The 22,864-nt window shown below is 46.4% G+C and overlaps 5 protein-coding genes across 6 annotated transcripts; 3 read left to right on the top strand and 2 right to left on the bottom strand.

The window, feature by feature from the left end:
• Nucleotides 1–3,056: 3,056 nt before the first annotated feature.
• LOC112872910 lies at nt 3,057–4,634 on the bottom strand. Its single transcript, XM_025935938.1, has 3 exons — nt 4,597–4,634; nt 4,015–4,384; nt 3,057–3,925 (listed from the first exon to the last, which is right to left on the bottom strand). Exons 1-3 carry the CDS (start codon nt 4,632–4,634, stop codon nt 3,350–3,352), a joined length of 984 nt encoding a protein of 327 aa, XP_025791723.1. The 3' UTR covers nt 3,057–3,349.
• Nucleotides 4,635–6,775: 2,141 nt separating this feature from the next.
• On the bottom strand, nt 6,776–9,797 carry LOC112875599. 2 transcript variants are annotated; one of them, XM_025939501.1, is made up of 4 exons: nt 9,080–9,797; nt 7,615–8,987; nt 7,443–7,529; nt 6,776–7,261 (listed from the first exon to the last, which is right to left on the bottom strand). In XM_025939501.1, the coding sequence occupies exons 2-4, from the start codon at nt 7,737–7,739 to the stop codon at nt 6,985–6,987; spliced, it is 489 nt and encodes a 162-aa protein (XP_025795286.1). In that variant the 5' UTR covers nt 7,740–8,987; nt 9,080–9,797; the 3' UTR covers nt 6,776–6,984. The 2 variants fall into 2 exon arrangements, with proteins under 2 accessions (XP_025795286.1, XP_025795287.1); XM_025939502.1 differs by having other exon boundaries at nt 7,615–8,850.
• A 1,471-nt stretch (nt 9,798–11,268) lies between these two features.
• LOC112872908 (probable glutathione S-transferase GSTU6) lies at nt 11,269–16,386 on the top strand. The gene is made up of 2 exons (XM_025935937.1): nt 11,269–11,384; nt 16,071–16,386. Exons 1-2 carry the CDS (start codon nt 11,269–11,271, stop codon nt 16,384–16,386), a joined length of 432 nt encoding a protein of 143 aa, XP_025791722.1.
• Nucleotides 16,387–18,594: 2,208 nt separating this feature from the next.
• LOC112872907 lies at nt 18,595–19,239 on the top strand. The gene is made up of 2 exons (XM_025935936.1): nt 18,595–18,683; nt 18,846–19,239. The coding sequence occupies exons 1-2, from the start codon at nt 18,595–18,597 to the stop codon at nt 19,237–19,239; spliced, it is 483 nt and encodes a 160-aa protein (XP_025791721.1).
• Nucleotides 19,240–20,581: 1,342 nt separating this feature from the next.
• Nucleotides 20,582–21,262, top strand: LOC112873907. The gene is made up of 2 exons (XM_025937002.1): nt 20,582–20,943; nt 21,032–21,262. Exons 1-2 carry the CDS (start codon nt 20,591–20,593, stop codon nt 21,075–21,077), a joined length of 399 nt encoding a protein of 132 aa, XP_025792787.1. The 5' UTR covers nt 20,582–20,590; the 3' UTR covers nt 21,078–21,262.
• Nucleotides 21,263–22,864: the final 1,602 nt, after the last annotated feature.

The following is a 22,864-nucleotide window of genomic DNA, read 5'->3' as shown; positions in this document are numbered from 1 at the left end:
GCTTTGTGAGGTATAGTGCTAGGCTAGCTCTAGAGAGAGTGTAAAAGCAAGATGTTGTGACCTTGTGCTGTTTCTTGAGTGAACCACAAGTTGTATCTCGGTGTGCCGGCCTCTTGGAGTCTTGGTGGCTCGCCAGCAAGTCATTGACCCTCCGGCTTGGTGTGGAGCGGCGACAACGGCTTTGTGCGGGGGACGTGGAGACCCCCATCCTTCATGGAGAAGCTCCTTAGTGGAAAGCGGCATCAAGGTGACCGGGAACTTGGCGAGAGCCTTGGTGGCTAAGCCTTCGTGGCGAGTCAAGAAGAGTTCCGGAAGAGACTTAGTGATCGGGATGCAATACTCGAGTGCTTCAACAATATGGACTAGGGATGGCTTTGTGCCTACCGATACCACGGGATAAATCTTCATATCGAGAGTTTGCTTCCCCTTATCCCTTTCTTTTAAGCTTGTGCATTTCTTATTGCAATATTGTGTGCCTTTATATTTTTAATGTAGTATCTTGTTAGGATTAGCTATAGGTTGCAGAACTCTTTGGGATGAAGTTTTCACACTAGTTAAACCCTAGTTGCATATCTAGGTTATATGTTTTAGTTTATATTTTATGCTAACTTGAGCCATAGTTTAAGGATTTCGAATTGTGTAATTCACCCCTCCATTTTTAAGCTACGAGCACCGATTCCTTCCATATGGCCATAGCTCCATTTGTAGGCTCAGCAAAGCTTGTCTTGCTTTTTGTTTAGTATAGGTGAATGATAGAGTAGTAGATTATTAACAGGTGAATCATATATATATATATAGCTCGTCGACTCAACCAACTAAACCACTGGGCTATTGTAGTTTATCGGACTGTCAATCGGTCAAGTACGAGTTGTTTGCTGGGCCCTAGAAAAACTATTCTCCTTGAGTGTCCATGTGAATTGGTAGATCCAAGGAGCTAGGGTACGCTGTTATTTATCCTCTCCCCCTGACCCATGCTCTTTGGATGGATCACTCAGAACCAGGAGCTGCTGCAAGCCTGCAAATAAACCTCTCGATCAAGATCTACCTAGCTTCATGAGTAGATGCGTATGTAGCCACCCATCTCAGTATATAAACGTAGGAGATGGGGATGCAAGTGAAAGATCAGAGCTATTTAATTTGGGGATGCCAATGTGTCTTTTTTGGATCCAATACCATCCCAAAGTCGCGCCGTGACATCCAGCCGCCGCTCGACACACAAGTGGCACACCAATTGGCAACAGAATTTACCGTGCAGCGCTCCGAAACCGTTATTTTGCGCCAGAATCCGTGACGAAAACGATCGTCCTCTTCAGTCATCATGGCGCTGTACCAGCGTCGCCTGCAGCGGAAGACGTCTTAAAACCGAGCAGGGCCAAGGCCAGGGCCGGGCCTGTGCCCATGCATGCAGCGGCAGCGGCGGAGCACAGCAGCGATTACACACGGGCAGGAAGCAGGAGCGGCAGCAAGCTAACGCGCAGCGGGCGCAGGCACACACAGTAACGCAACGCCCCCAGCTCCGTAGTCCGTCCGGCGCAGCGGCGGCAGTAACGCGACTGGCGCGCACGCGGGCGGTCGCCGGCGCCGCGACACCCCGGGCCCGGCCGCGCGTGGCCTGACGACGCGTATGTGCGTGCGAGATTGATCTAAACGGCCTCGCCAGCTCTCCGGTCGTCGAGCGGGTGCACGTACTGGCCTGGGCCTGGCGCGTCGTATTGTCCGTCCCGGCCGCCACTCGGGCGCGTCGCCGTGCTCGCCATGGCTGACCGGCGAGACACTGGACCACCTCAGGCCCGATGTATGGGTATGGCCCTCCTTGTTCTGCGAACACGAAGGCCTTTAGTATCATTTCGTTGCTCGTTTCGTACTGTACCTTGGCCTGTGTTCTACCTTGGTGTCGTGGTAAGAGCTAGGGAGGTAGAATTGCAGAAACTTTCGTTCCTGACTGCTATTTCTTGTGAAATTTACCCTGCAGATTTGGATGGTCAAAAGAGAGAAATATCCAAAGACAACCAAGATAAACAACCCTCTGCTTACCTGCAGCGCGTTGAACACTTGAACTGGCTAGGAGAACATCAGTTACAAGTAGATCCGCCACGACCAAATCAGATCAAACGGCCATTAATCTGCCTCGTTTCCCTCCGGAGGAGGAAACAGAGCCGCCTCCATCTTGGCGTCTTGCACACAAAACCTGCAGAGGCGCCAGAGAATCTATTGTAGGCCAGCCAGCCCAGCCAGGGGCAGACCAGACCAGGCCGGATCATGCAGATGCAGACTTGCAGGAGCAAGGAGATGTATGTGCTCATCTTTTGATCCGGATTTAGTGCAAGTGCAGGCCATCTCTTGATCCGGATTTGGATTAGATTAGGCGCCCAAATTGAACAGGAATAAAAACTGGGGAGCCCCATCCACAGAATTTGATTTTTTAAAGAAAATATATGTATGGGCAACCTCCAGAATTGGTTTGGAAAAAATACTCCTGTCCCCCCTTCCCTTGCAACAACCGCCACCTGGGCTGGGTGCCTTCCACAGTACAACCACCTTGGATTTTCATTCAGCGGAGGTTGGAGGATACTATTTTTCTTGGAAGCATATGCCAGATGACAGTTCAACAACCTCATCCGGAATTCAGAGGAATTTATCATTTTCTTCAGCCGCCCAATTGGCTTTTTTTAATTGCAATAATATCCCATACGCAGAATTTGTTTACTGGTAGGCATTAGCGCTGCGTGCACAACAGTTGAACCAGAAGATTTCCATTCAAAGGGTGGAGTTTTGATTCTTCAACAACCCTGGATAAACCTCCCTTTTTTTTAAACAGTGCCCTGAATAACCTTAAAAGTTCATTCATACGCACACGTTCATAAAAATGGACTAGTGTTTTACAGATAAAAACAGCAATTTTTTTCAGTGGATAAATTTTTCTCAAATTAAACTCTGTTTGTATGATCCAAATTTAGAATTCAGACAAGCAACAGTATATATGGTACCTCAAATTTTTCTGTTAAGTGACATTTTAGATCAATACCTTCATATTGTGTAAGTTTTTAAAGACGTGATCACTGCGAATATATCATAGCAAGTTTCATTACTTAGACAAAGTGGTAAACGTCATTACCAAAAGTGAATGTTATCCGATATTTTCTTTTACTTCTCTCTTCCTAAAACTAACACTACACTACATAGCGACTTCCTCCTCGTCTCGTGAAACATTAACAGTACAGTAATACATACCTCTCTCACTTCGTAGCCCAAAATACCACCCCAAAAAAGAGTTAAAATTGAAGGAAAAAAAATTAGCTTTTGCAGCAAGACCCTCTTCGAAGACAAAAACTCCAAGAACGGCGTCTCGTCACGGGGCGGCCGTTCCCTCAACGCCGACCTCGCTCGCAGCGGCGGCGGAGGCGGCCTCTTCGGCCGGCGGCGCCTCGCGCTCGCGCTCATACGGGGACAGCCACTTGGCGCGCATGTACTCGGGCTTGCGCCACGGCGGGAGGTGCAGGCCACGCTTCTTCAGGCTGGCGCGAGCGGCGTCGGCTGCGGCGGCCACGAGGAGGCGGAGCCGGTCGTCCTTGCCCACGAACACCGCCGGCAGCCGCTGCAGCAGCGAGCGGTACGCCTTGGTGGGCCTGGCGACCTCGAACGCGGACCGGAAGTCCACGTCCACCAGGACGCGCTCCCGCGCGCCGCGGTCGGAGGCGGCCGGGAGGAGCACGTCGATGTACGCATGCTCCCCGGCGGGGTGGGAGGGGGACTTGTCCCAGCGGGAGACGCAGACGGCGGCGTCGTGCCCCGCGGCACGGAGCGAGGCGGCCACCAGGCGGAGCAGGTCGCGCCGGCGCGCGCCCGCCGTGCGGTGGCGCTCCAGGTGCGCGCAGACGTCGGCGAGGAGGTTGCGCTCTCGGAGCGTCGCGCAGTGGACGAGGCCCTGGGCACGGCGGCGCGAGATGGTTAAGAATCAGTTCTTGCGCTCTCGGCCGCGGTCACCGCCCACCAAAAAAGGAATCAAGTTACTACCTTGATCGTCTCCGCTACGTCGGAAGCCGCCGCCGCCGCTTCCTCGTCCTCCTCGTCGTCGGAATTATCGCCTCCGTGGAAGCAGTTGCAATACCGGCCGCCGTGTCCTGGCTTCTCGGCGCCCGCCCCGACGCCGTCCTCCAAGAAGCTGCGCACCATGCCGTCCAGACACACGGAGCTCGGCTCCGCCTCATCCTTCTCTGCCGCGCCCGCCGACGGTAGCCGCTCCGCTGGCGAGATCCGCAGGAGCTGGCGATCGAAGAGCCGCTTCAGCATCGACCTCGCCGGCGCCGGCGTCGGCGCCGGTGCCGTGGACGGATCGGTCGGAGCGGCCCTCACAATATCGACCCGAAGAAATGAACGGCGCTGGCTGTATCAGCAGGGGAAGCGATCCTGGGCGGCGGCGGAAGCCTGAGACATGGCCGCGGGCTGCGACCCTTGGATGAATGATTCGATCGGAGCGGTTAGGGTTTTTTGGTCTTTTTCGGGTCGATTTTTTGGGTGCGAATTTTCGGGGGGAAGAGGACGACGAGTAGGGGGACCGGTTTTAAAGCAGGCGGAGGATGCCGACGTGGACAGTACGATGGCGTGGCGTCCGACGTGGCTGTTCTTATCCGCATGGTGTCGGAGGCGGCACTGACTGACGGGCCCTGCTCTGCAGTGCTGTACACCTCGCTTGTGGAGAAATGGATACCCTTGGTCCAAGCTGATGTTTATCTTGGCATAGCATTGCAATTCTTTTTGTATGAGAAGAAATCTAATGTCTGGCTTCTGTATCCATAGCAATAAATTAAAGATAACTCAAACATTTTATATTGTTTTAATATGTACTGATCTGATATTTTGTATTATATTGTTACGATCTCATATGAACAATGAGAAGAAAGCTGTACCAAGACAACCAATTTGAAAAGATACTTCCTCCGTTATAATATATAAGAGCATCCGTAGTGATCTTTCCGGATAAATCGATTCATACGCTTCAAGAAAGCAATTCATTTTCTCTCTCCAGTACAAACAGTCATTAATGAACCTAGTCTTAAATAAAAAATCACACTATTGCTCACGGTTTCTCCACACAAGCAGAGTGGCAGGGCATCATACTTCTTATTTTATTGCCCTTTCTTCTCTCTTATCTAGAGTCATCTTTATCTAGTAGTTGCATCGCTGCTGTGACAGACCATAAATCGGCTAAAGCATAACCATCTTGTACTCAAGTTCCATAATACAATGCGCGCTCTTTTTATACACACGTACATCGATATAATAATACTAGTGTTGATAAAAAATTAAATACGTTACTTGGTCTTTAAACTAGACATAGTTATGCCTTGTATACTGGAACGGAGGGAGTACATAGGACTCTGGGACTCTGGTTGCACTGGTAAGGTTAAGACAAACAACGCCAATGGAAAGGAGCAGGAAATTTGCATTCACTGGTAGAGTATTCGGTGATGCAGTGCCGATAAAGATTTGCAGCGTCCTGTAGAAATCGAGTCATTACTCCCCCGGATACTAAAGTCATTTCTAGAACGACCTCTGCTCTGACCAAATGCGGATGGAAACTCCACTTCAACAATTTTCAAAAGCAGTTTGGGACAAGCAAGACACTGTGGGGATTTTTTTAAGAAAAATCTCTATTTGTAACGAAATTCTCTTTAACAATCTTCAGGGAGCATTCTATTAATAGCAATAATGCCAGCTAACACGAGGAACTGACCCACCTGTCCCTTCTCATCTCCCTTTGGCCGTAGATTAATAGCAATAATGCATTTGTGGAGCCATAATAAAAAAACCTACAACTACGAATTCGACAAAATATTGGTATGCTATCTCCATGCATGTTTCCCATTTGTTTTTTTTGAATTATAGTATTGATTGACTAAAACCAGTGAAGTATATTGGTGGGCAACAGTAAGGTCAACAATTGAGCCTTTGCTTGGATCATCAAGAGCTTGTATAGCTAACTTATAGTCCAATTTTCAACTATGCAACCACCCGGTTTTAAAAAACAATAAACTTATTTCTTTCAACTATTGCAGCTCATAATAAGTCGGGAGGATCCAAACGGAGCCGCGCTGAATGAAGCGACATTGAATCCAAGAAAGTAAAACCATCGTAGCATCATGCAGCATACTCCTACGTCCATTATTGTTGACAAACCACACAATCATACAGGGATGTGCCACAGCCCCTACTGACCATAGAAAAGTGCTAGTCCCACGCTCAAAGCCCAATCAGTGAGGAAAGCTTCCACTCAAGCAATTGCTTGCCACAAAACATGCAGGGATGCCGAGAGAGAGAGAGGTAGGGAGAGGGCTCCTCCCGCGAGACAAGGGGAAAATTCCCTCAATGCCATCGAAAATTTAACCTATCTCTTCAATGCCATCGAAATTTAGACCATCCCTTCATTGTCATTGAAATTTTCACCTGATCCCTTCAATGCCATCCTGTCACTCTTGCTGTTAGAAGACTGTTAATTGAAGGTGGAAAAGATAATACTACCCCTATAGGGAATAGATGAAACATTTATATTGCTATCCCTTTTATGCCATTGTAGTGAACAACAAAAACTCTATATATGCACAGAGCGATGACAAACTTTTTTATAGGAAGTGACACACAGTAGTACATATCCACTTTTTGCGGACACATGCACAGAACAAGCATCTTGATGTGTAGATAAGCAACCAGTCAAAGCAACTATTAATATATATATAAGCATCATTGCTGTCCATAAAAGCAGACATATAAGTTGCCATTGATGTCCATACAAGCATATTCCAATCAGCCATTTTTGTCCATACAAACAACCATGCATGCAACATACTAGCAGCAAGCAATTAGTAGCTCACAATATCTTAGCAAAAGAACAAAGTACTAGAAGCAACTAGTAGCTCACAACATCTCCCCAAAAGAAATTACAATTTGGTTTACAAAGACCAAGCAAAATAGAACCCACAAAATGAACTAGCAGTTTAGATCTGGAAGTGGAAGCTTTCTTTTGCTTCTAGTATCTGAGGTAGGGCTGTCCTTCTGGGGGGTTTTGCTTCTAGTACCCATTGCCGGACTATCAGGTGGCACTGAAACTTCCTTCTTCTTCTTTTTCCCTGCTGTCTTTGCCTTCCCTTTAGCTATCTTCTCTCTTGTAGACTTGGAGATGGCAGGAGGTGGTGTGATCTCACATGTAGGTATCATCAGGTACTTGATGGAAAGTGGCTCAAGTTGGTTTGAGCCACTTCCAGACCTGCACATGAGTCATGTACATGAGAAAAAATACCGAGCATGATATAATAAAATGATATATCAACCTGAGAGAGTTTCTAGATCCTAAGCTAACCGAGGCACTTTGGCTGTATACATATGTTAAATTAGAAATGAATGAAATTCTATTGGAAACAAATCAGAATATAGTGTGCAGATCATACCTATAAGGAAAATGCATTGCCTTAGGTGCCGGGTCAGTGCTCTCACAAGATGGTTCAGTAATTTTCTTCCTTTTCTTTGGTGGAACCCTATGATTCATGAACAACAAAGAGTTAGTTGGGAAAAAATACAACCAAATTGACAAGTCAATTATAGGTAAGAAATAATGCTCACTTTTCAGCCAGCATTGCTGCTATGTCATCAGGGTCACCATCCTTACACTTATACCAGCGATGGCCATATTTCTTGCAAACTTTGCACTGATGCCTTTCTTTCTTATTGTGCCACCTTCTATGCATCCTTTGAATCTTTGATTTTATCTTCTATTCACTGTATATTTTAGGTGTGGTGGATGCAATAAAAAACTATGGTCAGATTGTGGCCATTGTGCCTTATCACGCATAGCTGGGATTAGAGCCTCATATGCCGCCTTGAATTTCTCAATTGAGTAGAACATGTCAACATATTTTTCCAAAGGTTCCCTAAAATATGTGAAAAATGCAATGGCATGTTTGCGGGGAATGCCTGAGACTTGCCATTTTCTGCAAGAGCAAGTTCTTTCTTCTAAGTTGACAACATATTTGTAGCCGCTACCACCCTTCATAGACACCTCAGCAAGAATATTCCCACTTCACTGCACATCCATATCTAAATTCCTACTTTGCTCCCTCAGATCCTTGATGATGTGTGGCAAAATGACTCCTTCCATCTTTTTTGATATATCACTTCTAATATCCCATTTGTCCATAATAAGCTGCCTAATCAAGTCCATAAAGTTATCCAAATTCAAACCCTTGTACTTCTTTACCCAATTGTTGAAGCACTCTGCCAAATTGTTTGTGACATAGTCAACTTTGCAATGGATCCGGAATTAACTTCTTGTCCATATCTTAGTATGATTTTACCTCGTACTTCTCATCGGATTTGGAATCAAACTCGAAGTCGCTTTCCTCACCCACATATGTCTTACGAGCAGGTAAGTACAAGGATTCATCATCGACACCCACATGTTCATTTTGTGGTTGAGGATTTGCTAGATACTCATCGTCATCATCATTAGGTTCATTTGTGCTAGGTTCAGTGGGTTAGCTTGCTGTTGGCTTTGTATGTTTGTTAGATATTGGCTCAGTGGACTGGCTTGCTGCAGCTAGAGATGGATAAGGCATAGATGGGGTGCATGGGATATCAAGTAAATCTTAATTTTCTGGAGTGTAGGACTCAGGAATAGGCACATCATCAGTAGGTTTAGTATATGTAATAGTCATGCGAACTACCTTGCTACCAACATGTTTGCTAAACATCTCAAGGAGTTCCTGATCTGTTGGGACTTCAAGGGAGCATTTTTTGACACCATCATAGTAAAAACATGTACTACTTCCTGGTATCCATGAGGGTACTGATCCATAATTTCTGCGATGAGGTATTTGAAATTGCATAGATCAGAATCCACTATTTTGTTGAAGGTAAAGTATGAAAAATCCTTCCTATGATTTTTTGGATTGCAACTGATTCTGATTTCCAACAGGTAGCTCGACTTAGGGTCCGTCCTGTTAATGAATGGCCCATCAAAACCTCAAAACTAAGGGTTTCTAGTTGCAGTTCATATAATGGAGCATAAAGAAGAAGATGAATAACTCACCCTGCAGGAAGCCAAGAGTGGACGACGTTTTGTCATGGAGTCCCCATCCCCTGCGAGCGCAGGGGCGCAGAAGGGCCCCGCACCCCACGCGTAGACGCGACGGGCCTGCGCCTGCGCGCCCCCCACGCAGCACCCTGCCCGGCGCTAGGGGCGGCTGCCACGCGCCCCCCAAGCAACGCCCAGCCTGGTGCTAGGGCCTGCTGCCGCGCGCCCCCGATGCCCACGTGTGGAGGGGCCGTACGTCTCCCTCCTGACCCCTGACGGGCCTGCAGATCCAGGACGGGGAGATCGACGGGCCCGGTGCAAATCAAAGTGCGGCGGCGCGGCATGGGAGCGGGGAGCGGGGTCAGCACGGGACAGGATAGGGTTGGAGATGAGATGTGTCCGGCACTAAGCATAAGTTTTGGAGAGGGGTAAAAATGGAACAAAAACATATGATTTGTCTAGTTTAACGGTGGTAGACGGTGTTCTGCTCAAAATATAACGGTGATGGTATAGGAGGGATGGAAAATTAAAGTGATGGTATTGAAGGGATGGTCTAATTTTCAGTGGTATTGAGCGAACGGGTTAAAGGGAATTTTCTCCGGGACAAGCCAGCAATGGCAGGAGTTGAATAGTAGTAGCATCTCGTGCATCCATATGCCTCCCAGCACAAGCCACCCCCGGAACAAGAAGAAATCAACCATCCAGGCAAGCAAGGCACCTGACCAATGAGTTGGGTCGGCCCTGGCCCTCCCCTGTCTTATCCTGACCGGCAATTTAAGTTGCAGTACGTTACGTGAGCTGTTGCGAAACAATTATTTGATGGGGTTGCTTGATGCTCTCTCTCTTATCACCTTCTTCAATCAGATTAGCGTGGGTGTCTCAAGGCTGGACCACGGAATTTCTTGGCTTCATCCTTGAGCTGGCGGCTTGCGAATCCTGTTTGCAGCAGTTTATTTTCTTTTTTGTTGTCAATAATTCGCAGAGTACAGTTCCTGCCTCGTGTCTTGTTCTCTTTGATTGGCAGTAGTTGAAAATAACATAAATGTCTGTATGCTTCTTACAAGGAAATTGGTTGCAAAAAAGCAAGTGAGAGCCTGCCTGGAAAAAATTGTATATGAGGAAGATGGAAACATTTTAGTTACTAGTATTTCAGGAATAAACCCTGGCCACTAAAATGTACAAAGATATTTGATATCATAAATATTATATTCTTTTCTTTAAAACTTGGTCAACTAAGCTGGCTTAGGACAAACTTAGAATACCTTATATTTTGTGAAAGGAGCGAGTATTTTCTAAATATCCATTTCAATATAACTTTCGAAGGAAGAATGCTCGGCAGGAAACAGGATAATGTCGTGGAGACCTTTTCAAGATTTGGGTGCAGAATAAAAGTCAATGCAATGCTTGTGATTGTGATGAGGAGCAGGCAGCACCGGGCTCCAGCTTTATGGGCATGGTCCGGGGACCGGGCACAGTTCATGTGACCATAGGGGACAATCCAGTATCCACATCCCTGATCTCCCTCCTTTTATTTTCCCGGCCCAATCATTACTCCCATACCTCGATTATTATCCGGTAAACCATTTCACCAGAAGAAAAAAAAATACTGAGCCTTACTGTGACCATTGCCTTACTTTAATCCTTGTGGTTTGACAAAGGGGATCGTCGAGTGGTGCCAGGTCACCGCAAAGGTGATGTGACCTGACCGGGCAAGCAAACAGGCTAGGGAGGAGACCGGGGGAAAGGTAGTCTGATATGGAAGCGAAAGGTACAGCACCTGCGTGTAGGGCATCATCTGGTCTGATCTCTATACACAAATCACCCGTCAGTCAGTCGAGATCACTGATGCTTTGGTTATGCGCGCGACACACCACCTATTCAATGTTATCTTGTAGAGATGACTCACCGCGTTGGGGCCTGGGGAGAAAGGATTAATAGTAACTCCTAGCTAGTAGAAAGGATTAGGAGACTGACGGATTCAGACAGGCCCATTCAGTGCTATCCTAGTCAGTGATTGACAGTGGCCCATTCAGGGTCCTGCTTTTCTGAACCACACAGGTTCCGCACCACACCGGTTGTGCGTGTTGCAATTGCAGCGGATAGAGCCGCGTCGGAGGCCGGAAGCGTCCTCGCGAAGTTTCTGAATGTGGCTCCGGTTCTGAGACCAGACCAGGATGATATTTGCAGAAGCTTCGGTGGCGGCGATGGTGAGACGGAGCAGCAGCGGACCAGCGGTGGAGGAGCTGGAGCTGGAGCTCGACGACAGGGTCGATGGGGTGGAGGATGCCACGCCGGGGCACATGCACATCCTGACACTTTGGCAAGACGCCGACGCCGACCCCGTGCATAAGCACGAGCGATCGGCCGGAGCCGCACCCCTGCAACGGTGCCGTGCAGGAACTCGTTTCTTCTCTGACATGGAGCCTGGCGGTTTCAGACAGAGATGTTTTGTCAAGTCGGCCCTGGTATTCGTGGAAATGTCACTCGCGGGCCCCTCTGCTTCCGTCGCCCTCGTCCCCGTTGTACTACCGCAAGTACGGTTCCCTCCTTCGCCCGCATCCTTGTACTACCGGCACAAGTCCACAAGGACGTTTTCTTTTTCTGTTTGCTGCAAAAAGATAGGCAACGAGGTAACTCAGCGAAAAAGTAACACACTCCGATCAAGATTTCTCGTAGTTATTGTTTTTCGAAAGAATAACCTTACTAGCCTCCCGAGCTGTGGCCTCTATATCGAACGTGTTAAAACAAAACGATGTCGTGACAGCGGGAGGGTCCCACCCAAGCACCCAACTCTGTCGCGCTAATTGGGCCAGGCGCACTCCAAAAATAGTCAGGGTCCAAGTTTGCTTGTTCACGCCAACTCCCTAGCGGGAATAATCGAGGCTCCCAACAATAATTCACTACCGCCGCCACCGCTCGCCGCACCGTCGAGACTGCCGGAGTCGCCACCGCTCGCCGTGCCATCGAGACTGCCGGAGTTAGAGTTTCGGAGGAAGCGGCCGGCGGCGAGGGGTGGAAGGTGGGGGAGCAGCCGGTGACGAGATCGCTGGCGGCCGGGGTGGTGGTCGAGACGGCGGTTAGGATTAGGGTTTCGAGTTTTCGGGGTTGAGGGGCGGCTTCTATAGCCGCGGGCTATAGAAGGGGAAGATCGAAGGCTACGGCGGTCCAAAGGTGGTGGTGGTTCGGCCGAGGTGAGGCTGCCGGGCGATCGGGGCTGGACCTCTGATGGGCGGTGGCTAGCAACGGGGCAAGAAGAAAGCTGGGGCTGTGGTGGCACGACGGTGGGTGGTGGCTGGATGGACGGCGCGGCGGTGGCAGCTGCCGGCCTGAGCTGTGGATGAGGGGGCGAGGAAGAAAACGAGAAGAGGAGGTGGAGGAAGAAAATGATGGCTAAAAAAAATGAGGAGAGGGGCCATTTCTACGACTAATCAACTCGTGGTAACGCGAGTTTCTCCAACAGTGCCCACTCCCTAGTCCCGTTGTATTACTTGGGCTGATGGACACATTCATCCACGCGGGCCGCATCTAAGGCCCATATACGTGCTTGTTTCGATTCCCCCACACTCGCCAATTGGGGCCCAGCGCACCCCTACTGCACCCATCATCTTCGGAGATTTTCTGCCTCGTGGTTTTTTTTTTGCTGGGACGGTGATGACGTGCCAGCATCACCATATGCATACCTGACATTGTGATCCAGGAGCCCTGCCATATTAGACGTTGTAAATTACGAGAAGGTCGGGTATTAATATTGTCACGAGTTGTAACACGCATGCTAAAAGAGTTCTCCGTTCTCTACGTGCCGATGTGACGAAGATGTCTAGTGTCTTTGCCACTCCAGCTACTACAGTACTACTTGTAAATGAAGATCCTCAACTGATTTGCATTGTGAGAAAAATCCAATCATAAGAATTTGCTGGCTCAGTGTACATCTCTTTTCATGAAGGTGCAGTGTATTGACATACGCAATACTCCATCGTACAATTGTACGAGCTTATACATTTGCTATAAGAACGTGACTCAACACCTCAAGACTGATGCGGAAATAAATGATGCATCTTTCAACATCTTTTATTAGACTTGTACTTCTCAAACCGCTTTTGTGCCAGGTCGGAATATGAAGAAAGGATCAGTAATGTTACATGAAACTATCTATAAATTACTCAGGGCATTGCCAAAGGTTACATAGAGCAACTCTCTGTAACCTTGTCCACATCAGCTGTAGAGAGCATTGCATGACCACAATATTGCTCAAAAGCACTCCATGGTGAATAAATAATTATTTACACTTATCTAAATATATTGTGCAACTAGTCCATGTTGCTCAAAAGCCGTCCATGGTGAATAAACAATTGTTCATACTTACCTAAATATATTGTGCAACTAGTCTATATAGTAGTCAATAGTAAAGGATACCTATATCCATATGGGCAGCCCATAAAAAATAAATAAGCATTGTTCTCTTCCTTGCCACTTATTATCTCTCTCCAATTTACTACCTTCTTTTATTTTTAATATTGTATTGTGCACATGGTAGTCACTAAAGACCACTTTATGTGGACCCCATCTATATATGGACTACTTATCCAGATACATTGGTTTTGTTCTTATAGAGTACTCACCTACTCTATCTATTTAAGTTTGTAGGTCGTTTTGACAAATTTAGATTTATAGATTTTGCTATACATCTATATATATATTATATAGTAAAATTTATATATTTTCAGTTGCTAAAACGGCCAACAATTTGGATTAGATTATCTTATAGCACGGTTTTCAAAATTTTGTAGGTCCCACGCGTCAGAGTTTTTTAATGGTATGCTTCTCGGTCCCAATCATCTTCCCTATAAGCCGGCAGTCATGCTCTGCCGCCTCCTAATGCCAGCAGCCACGCGCTCCTCGGCGTCCGCACTTCAACGGAGCGGCGGCCGCGAGCTCGGAACGCTGCTCTGCATCGACGGCGTGGCATGGCGCTGGCGCCGCGGATAGCGAGCTCGAGCTGCCGCTCGAGGAAGGCATTGCCGATGCTTCCTTACTTCTGAGAACCCTTCCTTTCTTGCAAGAACGAAAAAACAGAGCAGCTCTCTGCTTCTTGATGCTAGCAGAACTAGCGGTGAAATCGAAACTCTTCTTTTTATTGGTCTCGATTTCTTGTTGTTTGTAGATTAAGGAACAGAACTGAAGATCTTTGCTAGCAGCAGAATTAATTCATGTAATGCTATAGCTTCAGAAAGCTACCACTGCTGGTGGAATTGAAACGAACTAGAGAGCGACGAAGAAGAACTTGCCCCCTGCCGGCTACCTCGCCCTGCTCCGCTTCAGCGGCCCGGTGACCGCGCCGCCCCGACGGATCCGGCCTGCCCCCACGCCGCCGCCCTACCCCGCGCCGCCGGATTTCGGCCTCGCCCCTTTGAACGCTCCAGTAGCGCGGCCGCACGCCTCGTCTGCCTGCCCAGCAGCCGCAGCCGAACACATCTTCCGCCCGCGCCGGCCACTGTACGCGCCGTCGGATTCCGGCCTCACCCCTTCGGCTGCCCCAGCAGCGCGGCTGCACACCTCCTTTACCTGCCCCTGCAGCCGAGGCCGAGCGCCTCCTCCGCCCGCACCGGTCACTGTAAAGCGCCCAGCAGCCGCGCGCAGCGCGCCTCTCCTGCCCGCGGTCCATCTCCCCCATGGGGCCCGCTCGCGCGCGGAGAAAGCGCGTTGTGGGGTCAGCTCGGCGTCAAAAGGCGCGCTGGCGACTTTCGCTACGTCCGACAATTTCTTCTCTCACTTCGTTTCTCTCTCTGACGTGGCTGGTGGCTCCACTGTAGATAGCACTATCGGCCCGTTGCTGATGCCCTTAGTAATTATATAAACAAAAAATTCAGTAGTTTTAGGCTATGAAACATGTGAATTTTGTTGTGTCTTATATTCATTTGCTATACTAAAGCACAAATCTATTATCTTTTGCCTTCTTTTATAAATTAACCTTTTGTTTATTAATTTGTGTTAACCATTAAGGGCTTTGTCTCTCCTGTGTTCTCGTAAAAAAGTACCAGCCATATACGGGTAAATCAATCATTTCAAAATTTTTAATCCATAGCTCTCTTGTAGGTAACTTAGCACACTACTTGATAACAACCTATGGATCCAGACCAAAAGTATCAGCTGAGTATGAGTACCGGCTGCAACGGTAGGATACCTAGGAAGGGTCTTTGGCACCGGATCGTGGCATGACCTGGTGCTAACGATTGGTACCAGGTCATGCCGGTGGTAATGCTGCCGCCTATATATACCACACCTCCTCCCTTCCTCGAGATACATGAACTCAGCACTGTTCATGGTAGCCGAGTGAGGGGAGGGAAGGAGAATTTTTGCAATTTTTTTTAAAAAAGTCAGCAATTTTATCCATGAGTTACCAATTAATTTTTATAGACACAGTTAGCACCTGATTTAGTTTATAATTATTATATATTTGATAATTTTACTTTTGTAGATGCAATTAGCATCTGATTTAGTTTAAAATTATTATACATTTGATAATTAATTTTTGTAGTTGTAGTTAGCAGGTGATTTAGTTTATAATTTTTATACATGTGATAATAATTTTTTAGATGTAGTTAGCAAGTAATTTAGTTTGTAATTGTTATAGAAGTGTTAATTATTTTTTAGATTTAGTTAGCAATTGATTTAGTTTATTATTACTTTATACATGTGTTAATTATTTGTTTAGATGTAGTTAGCCAGTGATTTAGTTTATTATTTTTAAGTTAATTGTTAGACATATAAGATAGTGAATTCAATTTTAGTTCTAATTTTGTATCTGATTGAATTATTTTGATACTCTAATGATGTATATAAATGGACCCATTAAAAAGTTGTGAACCCTAATTGTTCAAGGATAAGGATTAATTGAGTCCTTTAACAGTTAAGGTTCTATGAAAGTCTAAATAAAACTGAAGAGTATCAAAATAATTCTATTGATGTATATTTAATTATCGGTTAATGTGTAATTATTCGCCCAAAGCATCGAGGAGAAGGTGGATGGAGGGACGCAGGCCATTGCGGCGTTGGAGACACTTGAAGGAGCCTTCCAGGATTGCTCCAAGGGGAAGGATTACTTTGGTGGAGACAAAGCCGGGATTGTGGACATTGTGGTCGGGGGCTACCTCGCTTGGTTCAATGTGTTTGAGAAGATGATTGGCGTCAGGGTCATGGACGCGGAGAGGACTCCTCTCCTTGCTGCTTGGGCTGATCGTTTCAGGGCACTGGACGCTGCGAGGGGTATCCTGCTGGAAGATGTTGATAAAGTCCTCGACTTCTTGAAGGCATTTTTTGCTTAGGGCCACACGCCAACCACCTCCCAGTCTAAGAGTGGAACACCTGCCGTTCAGTTCCACGGGAGTGAGAGTGCTTAATTACGTTGGATGTCTCACGTTTCAAGTTTCGATCCATTCAAAATAATATACGGTCCTATCGGGCCATTGCTCCGATTGTAAAAACGTTTTTCATTGATTTCTTAAATGTTAATTGTAAAAGAATTGTGACTTTGTAATGCACCTCATTTTCACTTATACCACTGCCCTCTATAATAGTATTGATTACTTAACAAAAGTAGCTTACGCCTGCCAACACCCTACAGTTGGCTATCGATTTGGTATTATTTTAGCCATCAACATTCTATAGAAACGAAGGCCTGATGGAAATTAGCGCTATTTTGACCATCGATTTGGTATATAAATATCCAAGCTAGCGCTAATCTGATGGAAATTCCTCATTAATGTCGATGCACTACGAATCTTAGTCTCGCTTAGCATGTAAAAGGTAGGATATCTGTGATGAACCCGAAACCCTGGAGCTAAAACTTCCCCAAAAGCTCAATACCATGAAATCCCCAAACGAGCAAGGCTCAAATATTCATACATGCCGCATCAGGACGATCCAAATCACCAAATTCCCAAAATATTCGAAACCATAGATGCAGATCCCTAAAATTTCAAAGCATATCTCTAAATTACATCAGATGCATCGATGAAGGTCAGTGTGGGTGTAGCCAGCTTGGAAGCATCGCCATCCACCATGCTGGCCATCGTCGTCCCTCATCTCGGACTTGTTGCGGGGTGGGGGGGAGGAGGTGTTCCTGTCCATGGTAGATGTCCACTAAATCACCTGTTGTCGTCCCTCCTCGTTGACTTATTGCCCTCGAGGAGTTCATTGCTCTTGCGGAGACACCCGTGCGCATTGCCAGCCTTACTGAATGCCACCGCCGCAGGGATGCCTCTAGTGCTGCCAGCTTGAAAGGATTACCCTTGAGTGCCACTCAACAGAAGCACGCTTAAGCCAAAGCAATGTCGCGAGCTCTCTCTCTCTCTCTCTCTCTCTCTCTCTCTCTCTCTCTCTCTCTCTCTCTCTCTCTCTCTCTCTCTCTCTCTCTCCCCCTCTATCTTTCACAGCCACCGATAAGTGAAAGGAAGGTAGGGGAAATGAAAGCTTAGAGTTAGGGGGAGTCAGCCAATGCTGATTTTATCCGCTCGTATGCGTCGACTGACGTCGGTTCTACGATCAATGGTCACCACCGATTGGCAGTAGAATTGGCTAAGCAAGTTAGCATAGGAGTAGGGAAATGTTGGCCCAAGCCCAGGTTGTTTAGCCTAAGCCCAACAACATGTTAAGAATTTCATTTTTTTTCTTTTTCAAACATACTGGATTGTATAAAAGTACATTACAATTATATTATTTAATAATTTAATTTATTTTTATCAACAAACATATTAAATTAAGATTATATTAAAGTTTCATGCAAAAAGCATAAAGTTAGCTATGAATCACCTTGAATCTTGCTAGAAAGGACAAAATTGACTATTTACAAACATGTAGATTTAAGTCAACACAAAAACAATTAACTCATGTTGACCTCTTGGTGAAAATGTTTTCGAGATGCTGTAAGGATTTATTTGGGTACTATTGAATTTCATAAATTCTAAAGTGATTTAGAAATCTTGCTAGAAGATGTTAATAAAGTCCTCAAGTTCTTGAGGCTGAGTCCAGCGCACTGCGGACGCGGACGCGCATTCTGCGTGCCCCCAAGCATGGGTCCCACCAGCGAAACACACTTAGCAATCGCTGTCTCCAGCAATAGCTCGCATACGCCCGCGCATCCCTTTCCGACGGCGACCAGCCGTTGGTTCCCGCCGCGCCGCGGAACCTGAGCAAGCAAGGTCCGCTCCCGCCGCCATTCTCGTCAGTGTGGATGGTGGGTAGCTCACTGACGCTGTTTGGAGCTCGGCTGCTGGGCTCCCTTTGCATCTACGGACAACCCTAGCTCGGCGGCGGGGTGGACGTTTCCTTCACCGGCAACAACTGACCGGCCACTTCAAGACCGATTGGTCTGCTGCCTCTTCTGCACTTCCTATTGGAGGTACTAATTGTCCTGTATCTTGCGATGGCAAGAACTAATTTGATTTTCCCCCTTGTTTTCATCCTGTGATTTAGGAAGATGTGGCGGAGACGACGGAAGCGATGGAGTGAGCTGCGTGCAAAAATGCGTGTAGATGAGGAGCTTTTACAGCTTACTACCATTGCTCAACTGGCACAAGAAGAAGATGAACGACCTCACTGTGGATCTGTTGTTGGGCGGCAAGTAATATTCAGGGATCGATATGCTGGCTTTTTCCACTTGATGCAAGACTACTTTGGTATAATGCACGGATGTTCCATCACCGGTAAGGTTGCCAATGTACCTAACTTGACCACAAGTTGTTCACGTTGAAGGTACTAAAGTTGGGTATGTTACATGTCACAGGTTTCGAATGCCACCAGAGATGTTCAATGATATATGTGCTGCACTTGCTGCATCATGTAGATACTTTTGTCCAGAGTGCGATGCTGCCGGCAGGGCTGGATTTGCAACAGTTCAGAAGGTAACTGTTGCTTTAAGAATGCTTGCTTATGGAGGACCAGTTGACAGTTTAGATGAGTATATTCGAATGGGTGAGAGCACAGTCCTTGAAACCGTTAACAAATTCACACGCGCCATAGTTGCAATATTTGGGCCTGAGTATCTTAGAGAACCAAATGAGCATGATATTGCTAGACTCCATGCAAAGACCGAGGAAAGAGGGTTCCCAGGGATGCTAGGTAGCATCGATTGTATGCACTGGGAGTGGGAGAAGTGCCCCGTATCATTGCACGGTTAGTACCATGGAGGACACCACAAGAAACCTACTATGATACTTGAATCGGTAGCCAGCTATGACCTTTGGATTTGGCATGCGTTCTTCTGTATGCCGGGCTCTTGTAATGATATTAATGTCCTTCATCGCTCTCCCGTGTTTGACAATATTGCTGCAGGCACAGCTCCTGAGGTTCATTTTGTTGGAATTATGGGCTTGGCCTATTTATTCTAATAAATACAATAAAAGAATTTAAAGCCCACTATTAAATGCTAGGGAATCAATTGCTTAATTCCGTACCGGGATTTGAGGAGGATTTCAAGCGACTTAAAGGGTGGACTTTATGTACACCACTTGTGAAGCCGGTAAGAGGAGGACGGTGAACCACACATGCGCTCACGCTCGCTCGCCTCGCCGAGCCGGGCTGAGGCGCGGCGCGGCGCGCGTGCGCGGCCGGACGTGACGTGACGTGCACGTGCGGTGCGACGTGATGTGCTGAGATGAGAAGAACGTTTTGCTGTAAAGAGCATTAAAACAGAGAATAAATGACGTGCAGTAATGACTGGAGAATCAAAGCTCTTCATGACGTCCAGGTTCGTTGAACCTGAGGCACAGTAACTACCGCTCATCAAAGCTATTTACGACTCCAGGTTCGTTGAACCTGAGGCACCTCCACGCCTATATAAACCACCCCTCCTGTCATCCTCACTCACCTCAGCACTTGATCCAGGTACTCCTGCTTAGGAGACCTCTCCCTTCTCCCTCTGCTGCTTTCTGCCATTTCCATCGCTAGTGCTGCACGCACAGCTCTAGCGAGAGCAGGCCTCCGGAACCTCTGCTCGCTGAAGGTCCTGCACGGGACGCGAGCAATCAGGTTTTTAGGGAGCGTCTTGACGCGACTGCTTGCTCCCTGATCGACTACTTCGTCTACTTCCCGGCGTGACCGTTCGTGGGACTGCACTGCGAACCTCTTCCTGCATCGACATAGTTCGGCTACTTCAAGCAAGGCTAGTTGAATAGCATGCCTATTCCAGCTGGTAACGGCGCAACCAGTGCCTCCGGCACTTATCCCACCTTGGGGTACATTCTAAATCTATTCTGGTTTAACTCTTTGTTCATGCTTATTAGTAAGAATAACATGAACATATGCACATATCTTATTCACACATTATCACTCATTTATACCATAAAATTGCTAGTAATATTTGGAATTAAAATATACCAAAAATTGCCTAGTTTTCTAACACATTTTACAGTAAATGGGAGAGAATACGATATGGGTTACTATCTTGCAGATGGTATCTACCCCCTATGGGCTACCCTGATGAGTCCTATTCTAGCTGCGTTGAGCAACAAACATAATAAGTTCAATGAAATGCAGCAGGCATTTAGGAAGGACGTTGAGTGCAGTTTCGGTGTACTTCAAGCACAATATGCCATCATGAAGCGAGCAGCTAGGATGTGGGATCCGGAAGATATGAAGTTCATTGTTGACTGTGTTATTATTCTGCATAATATGGGAATCAAGTACGAGAGAGGTATGGAGACTTTGGCGATCGAGGATTATGAGGGAGCCTCTCAATCTTCTCCTGATCCAAACAGAGATGTGCCTGAGATTCAGCAGTTGATCGCTAGGCATCAACAGATTGAGAGTCGTGCGGCCAATGTGCAATTGAAGAATGACCTAGTTGAGCATAAATGGAACATATATGGCTCCTCAAATATATGGTAATTCTATGATTCAGTTCAATATTCTTCTATAATTCAGTTCACTGGCTTTGATTCTTTTATGATTCACTTCATTTTCTGCATGAAGGATTGAATTTCGGATTTTAGTGCCGGATTGTGAAGGATACAGCTGACTTTTGTGATAGTGAAGGATACAGCTGACTTTTGTGATAGTGAAGGATGGCAACCATGTTACTTTTTAGTGCTGGAATATGAAGGATGGAGCTGACTTTTTGTGATAGTGATGGCCGGCAAATATTATAGTGACGGCAATCATGTCTTTTGTGTAGTATTTAGTAGGCTTTTGTAAAAGAAGATCAGGTGTACTTTTGTTTAGTACCCGGTACTCTGGTCTGTATGAGCTGATGCAAATATTTAAAACATGGTGCACAAGATATTGTAGAAGTACTCAGTTATTTAATCGATGGCAATCAGTATGACCACAGTAATTCTGGTACCCTTTTTTGTATGAGTTGAGATGGTGTGCAATCAATATGATATATTTAGTTCTGATAGCAAACAACATGACCATAGTTAAGATAAATTGTACAAGATTACACAAACTCGAGAGTCACAATACTTATTAGTACATGGATGAAAACCACAACTGAAGTACAACTCAGCCACTAGCATTTGGGTCATTGGAAGCCTGTTCAGCTGATTTAGCTGCAATGAGCTTTAGCTGATTGATGTAGTAATCACGAACCCAAGGAGAGAACTTGTCCAAGTCCATAGTCATGAGGCAGTCCTCCCGTTCTTTTTCGTGCAGCATCAATATCTTCTCTTGAAGTAACGCCGATCATGAAGCAATCTGCAGATGCTGCTCTTGAATGGCCAACTTCCTCTCATAACGCAATGACATCTGGTCGCACTCATATTTGTTTACAGCCTTCAAATCCTCTTCAAACTTGGCACGGTCTTGTTGAATCTTTGAAGAATATCAAAGCAGGAAGATGAATTAACAGAGGAGCTGCTCGCACGTTGCTTCTTTGCACGGTCTCGACCAATAGGCCTCTCATTGGAGATGGGCACCGTGGCCTGCTCACTTGGTTCTACAACAGGTGCAGCTCCTTGCAGGCTTGGTTCCGCAGTCCTCTTTGTGGACGATGTTGCAAGATACTCATTCCACTTTTGTTCTCTTTGTAGAATGAACCAACAGTGGAGGAACTTGAATTGCTTCTTGCGTGTCCCTTCAAACGGTTGTAGAGCGTCCTTGATCTACATAGCAAGGTTCAGCATTAGGTATAAAAGTGAATGTGTACATGAAGGGATAATCAAGTGTGTTACCTTGTCATCTTCATTCTTCCCGCTTTCATTCCTTCTCATAATCTCAGAGAAGGCTCCACAAAATCTTGATGTGTCCTTTTGAATGTCACCCCAACGGTGCTGCAGTGAACTTAGTGATCACTGGATTGGAGTCTTCCTCATCTCATTGAAATATGTTGTGATCCTTGCCCAGTACGCTTTCCCTTCCTGCGATGCCCCAACAATCGGATCCTTGGACACATTTAGGTAGGCAGAACATAAGGTTTCATCTTCTGCATTTAGATAATTACTATCACGCTTCCTCTTTTCCGCATCCTCCACAACATTGTCGACAGGAGTCTCCAAAGTCTCATTTCCCTGAGATACAACACCCCCTTTTAGTTGTGTACATTACAAAATAAATGACAATTACAACACTTTTACATACCTGTTCATATGGTTGCTGAGAATGGATGTCTGTTGTGTCATCTTAATGGTTCAGTGAGGTCAATACCCGGGGTGTAGCTCACATCATGGTAATAAGACTGGCTACCGGATGCATTTCCTTGATAGTAGTTATCCATCCGAAATAACCTGATAAACATTTAAACCCATGCGTACGAATACACTCTTACTGAACACTCACTCAATTTAATTTAACAGAATGTAATAGGCA

This window comes from Panicum hallii, chromosome 9 (genome assembly GCF_002211085.1).
Source record: "Panicum hallii strain FIL2 chromosome 9, PHallii_v3.1, whole genome shotgun sequence".
NCBI lineage: Eukaryota > Viridiplantae > Streptophyta > Magnoliopsida > Poales > Poaceae > Panicum > Panicum hallii.
Note: the sequence above shows the minus strand (reverse complement) of the source record. Positions and strands in the feature narration are given on the sequence as shown.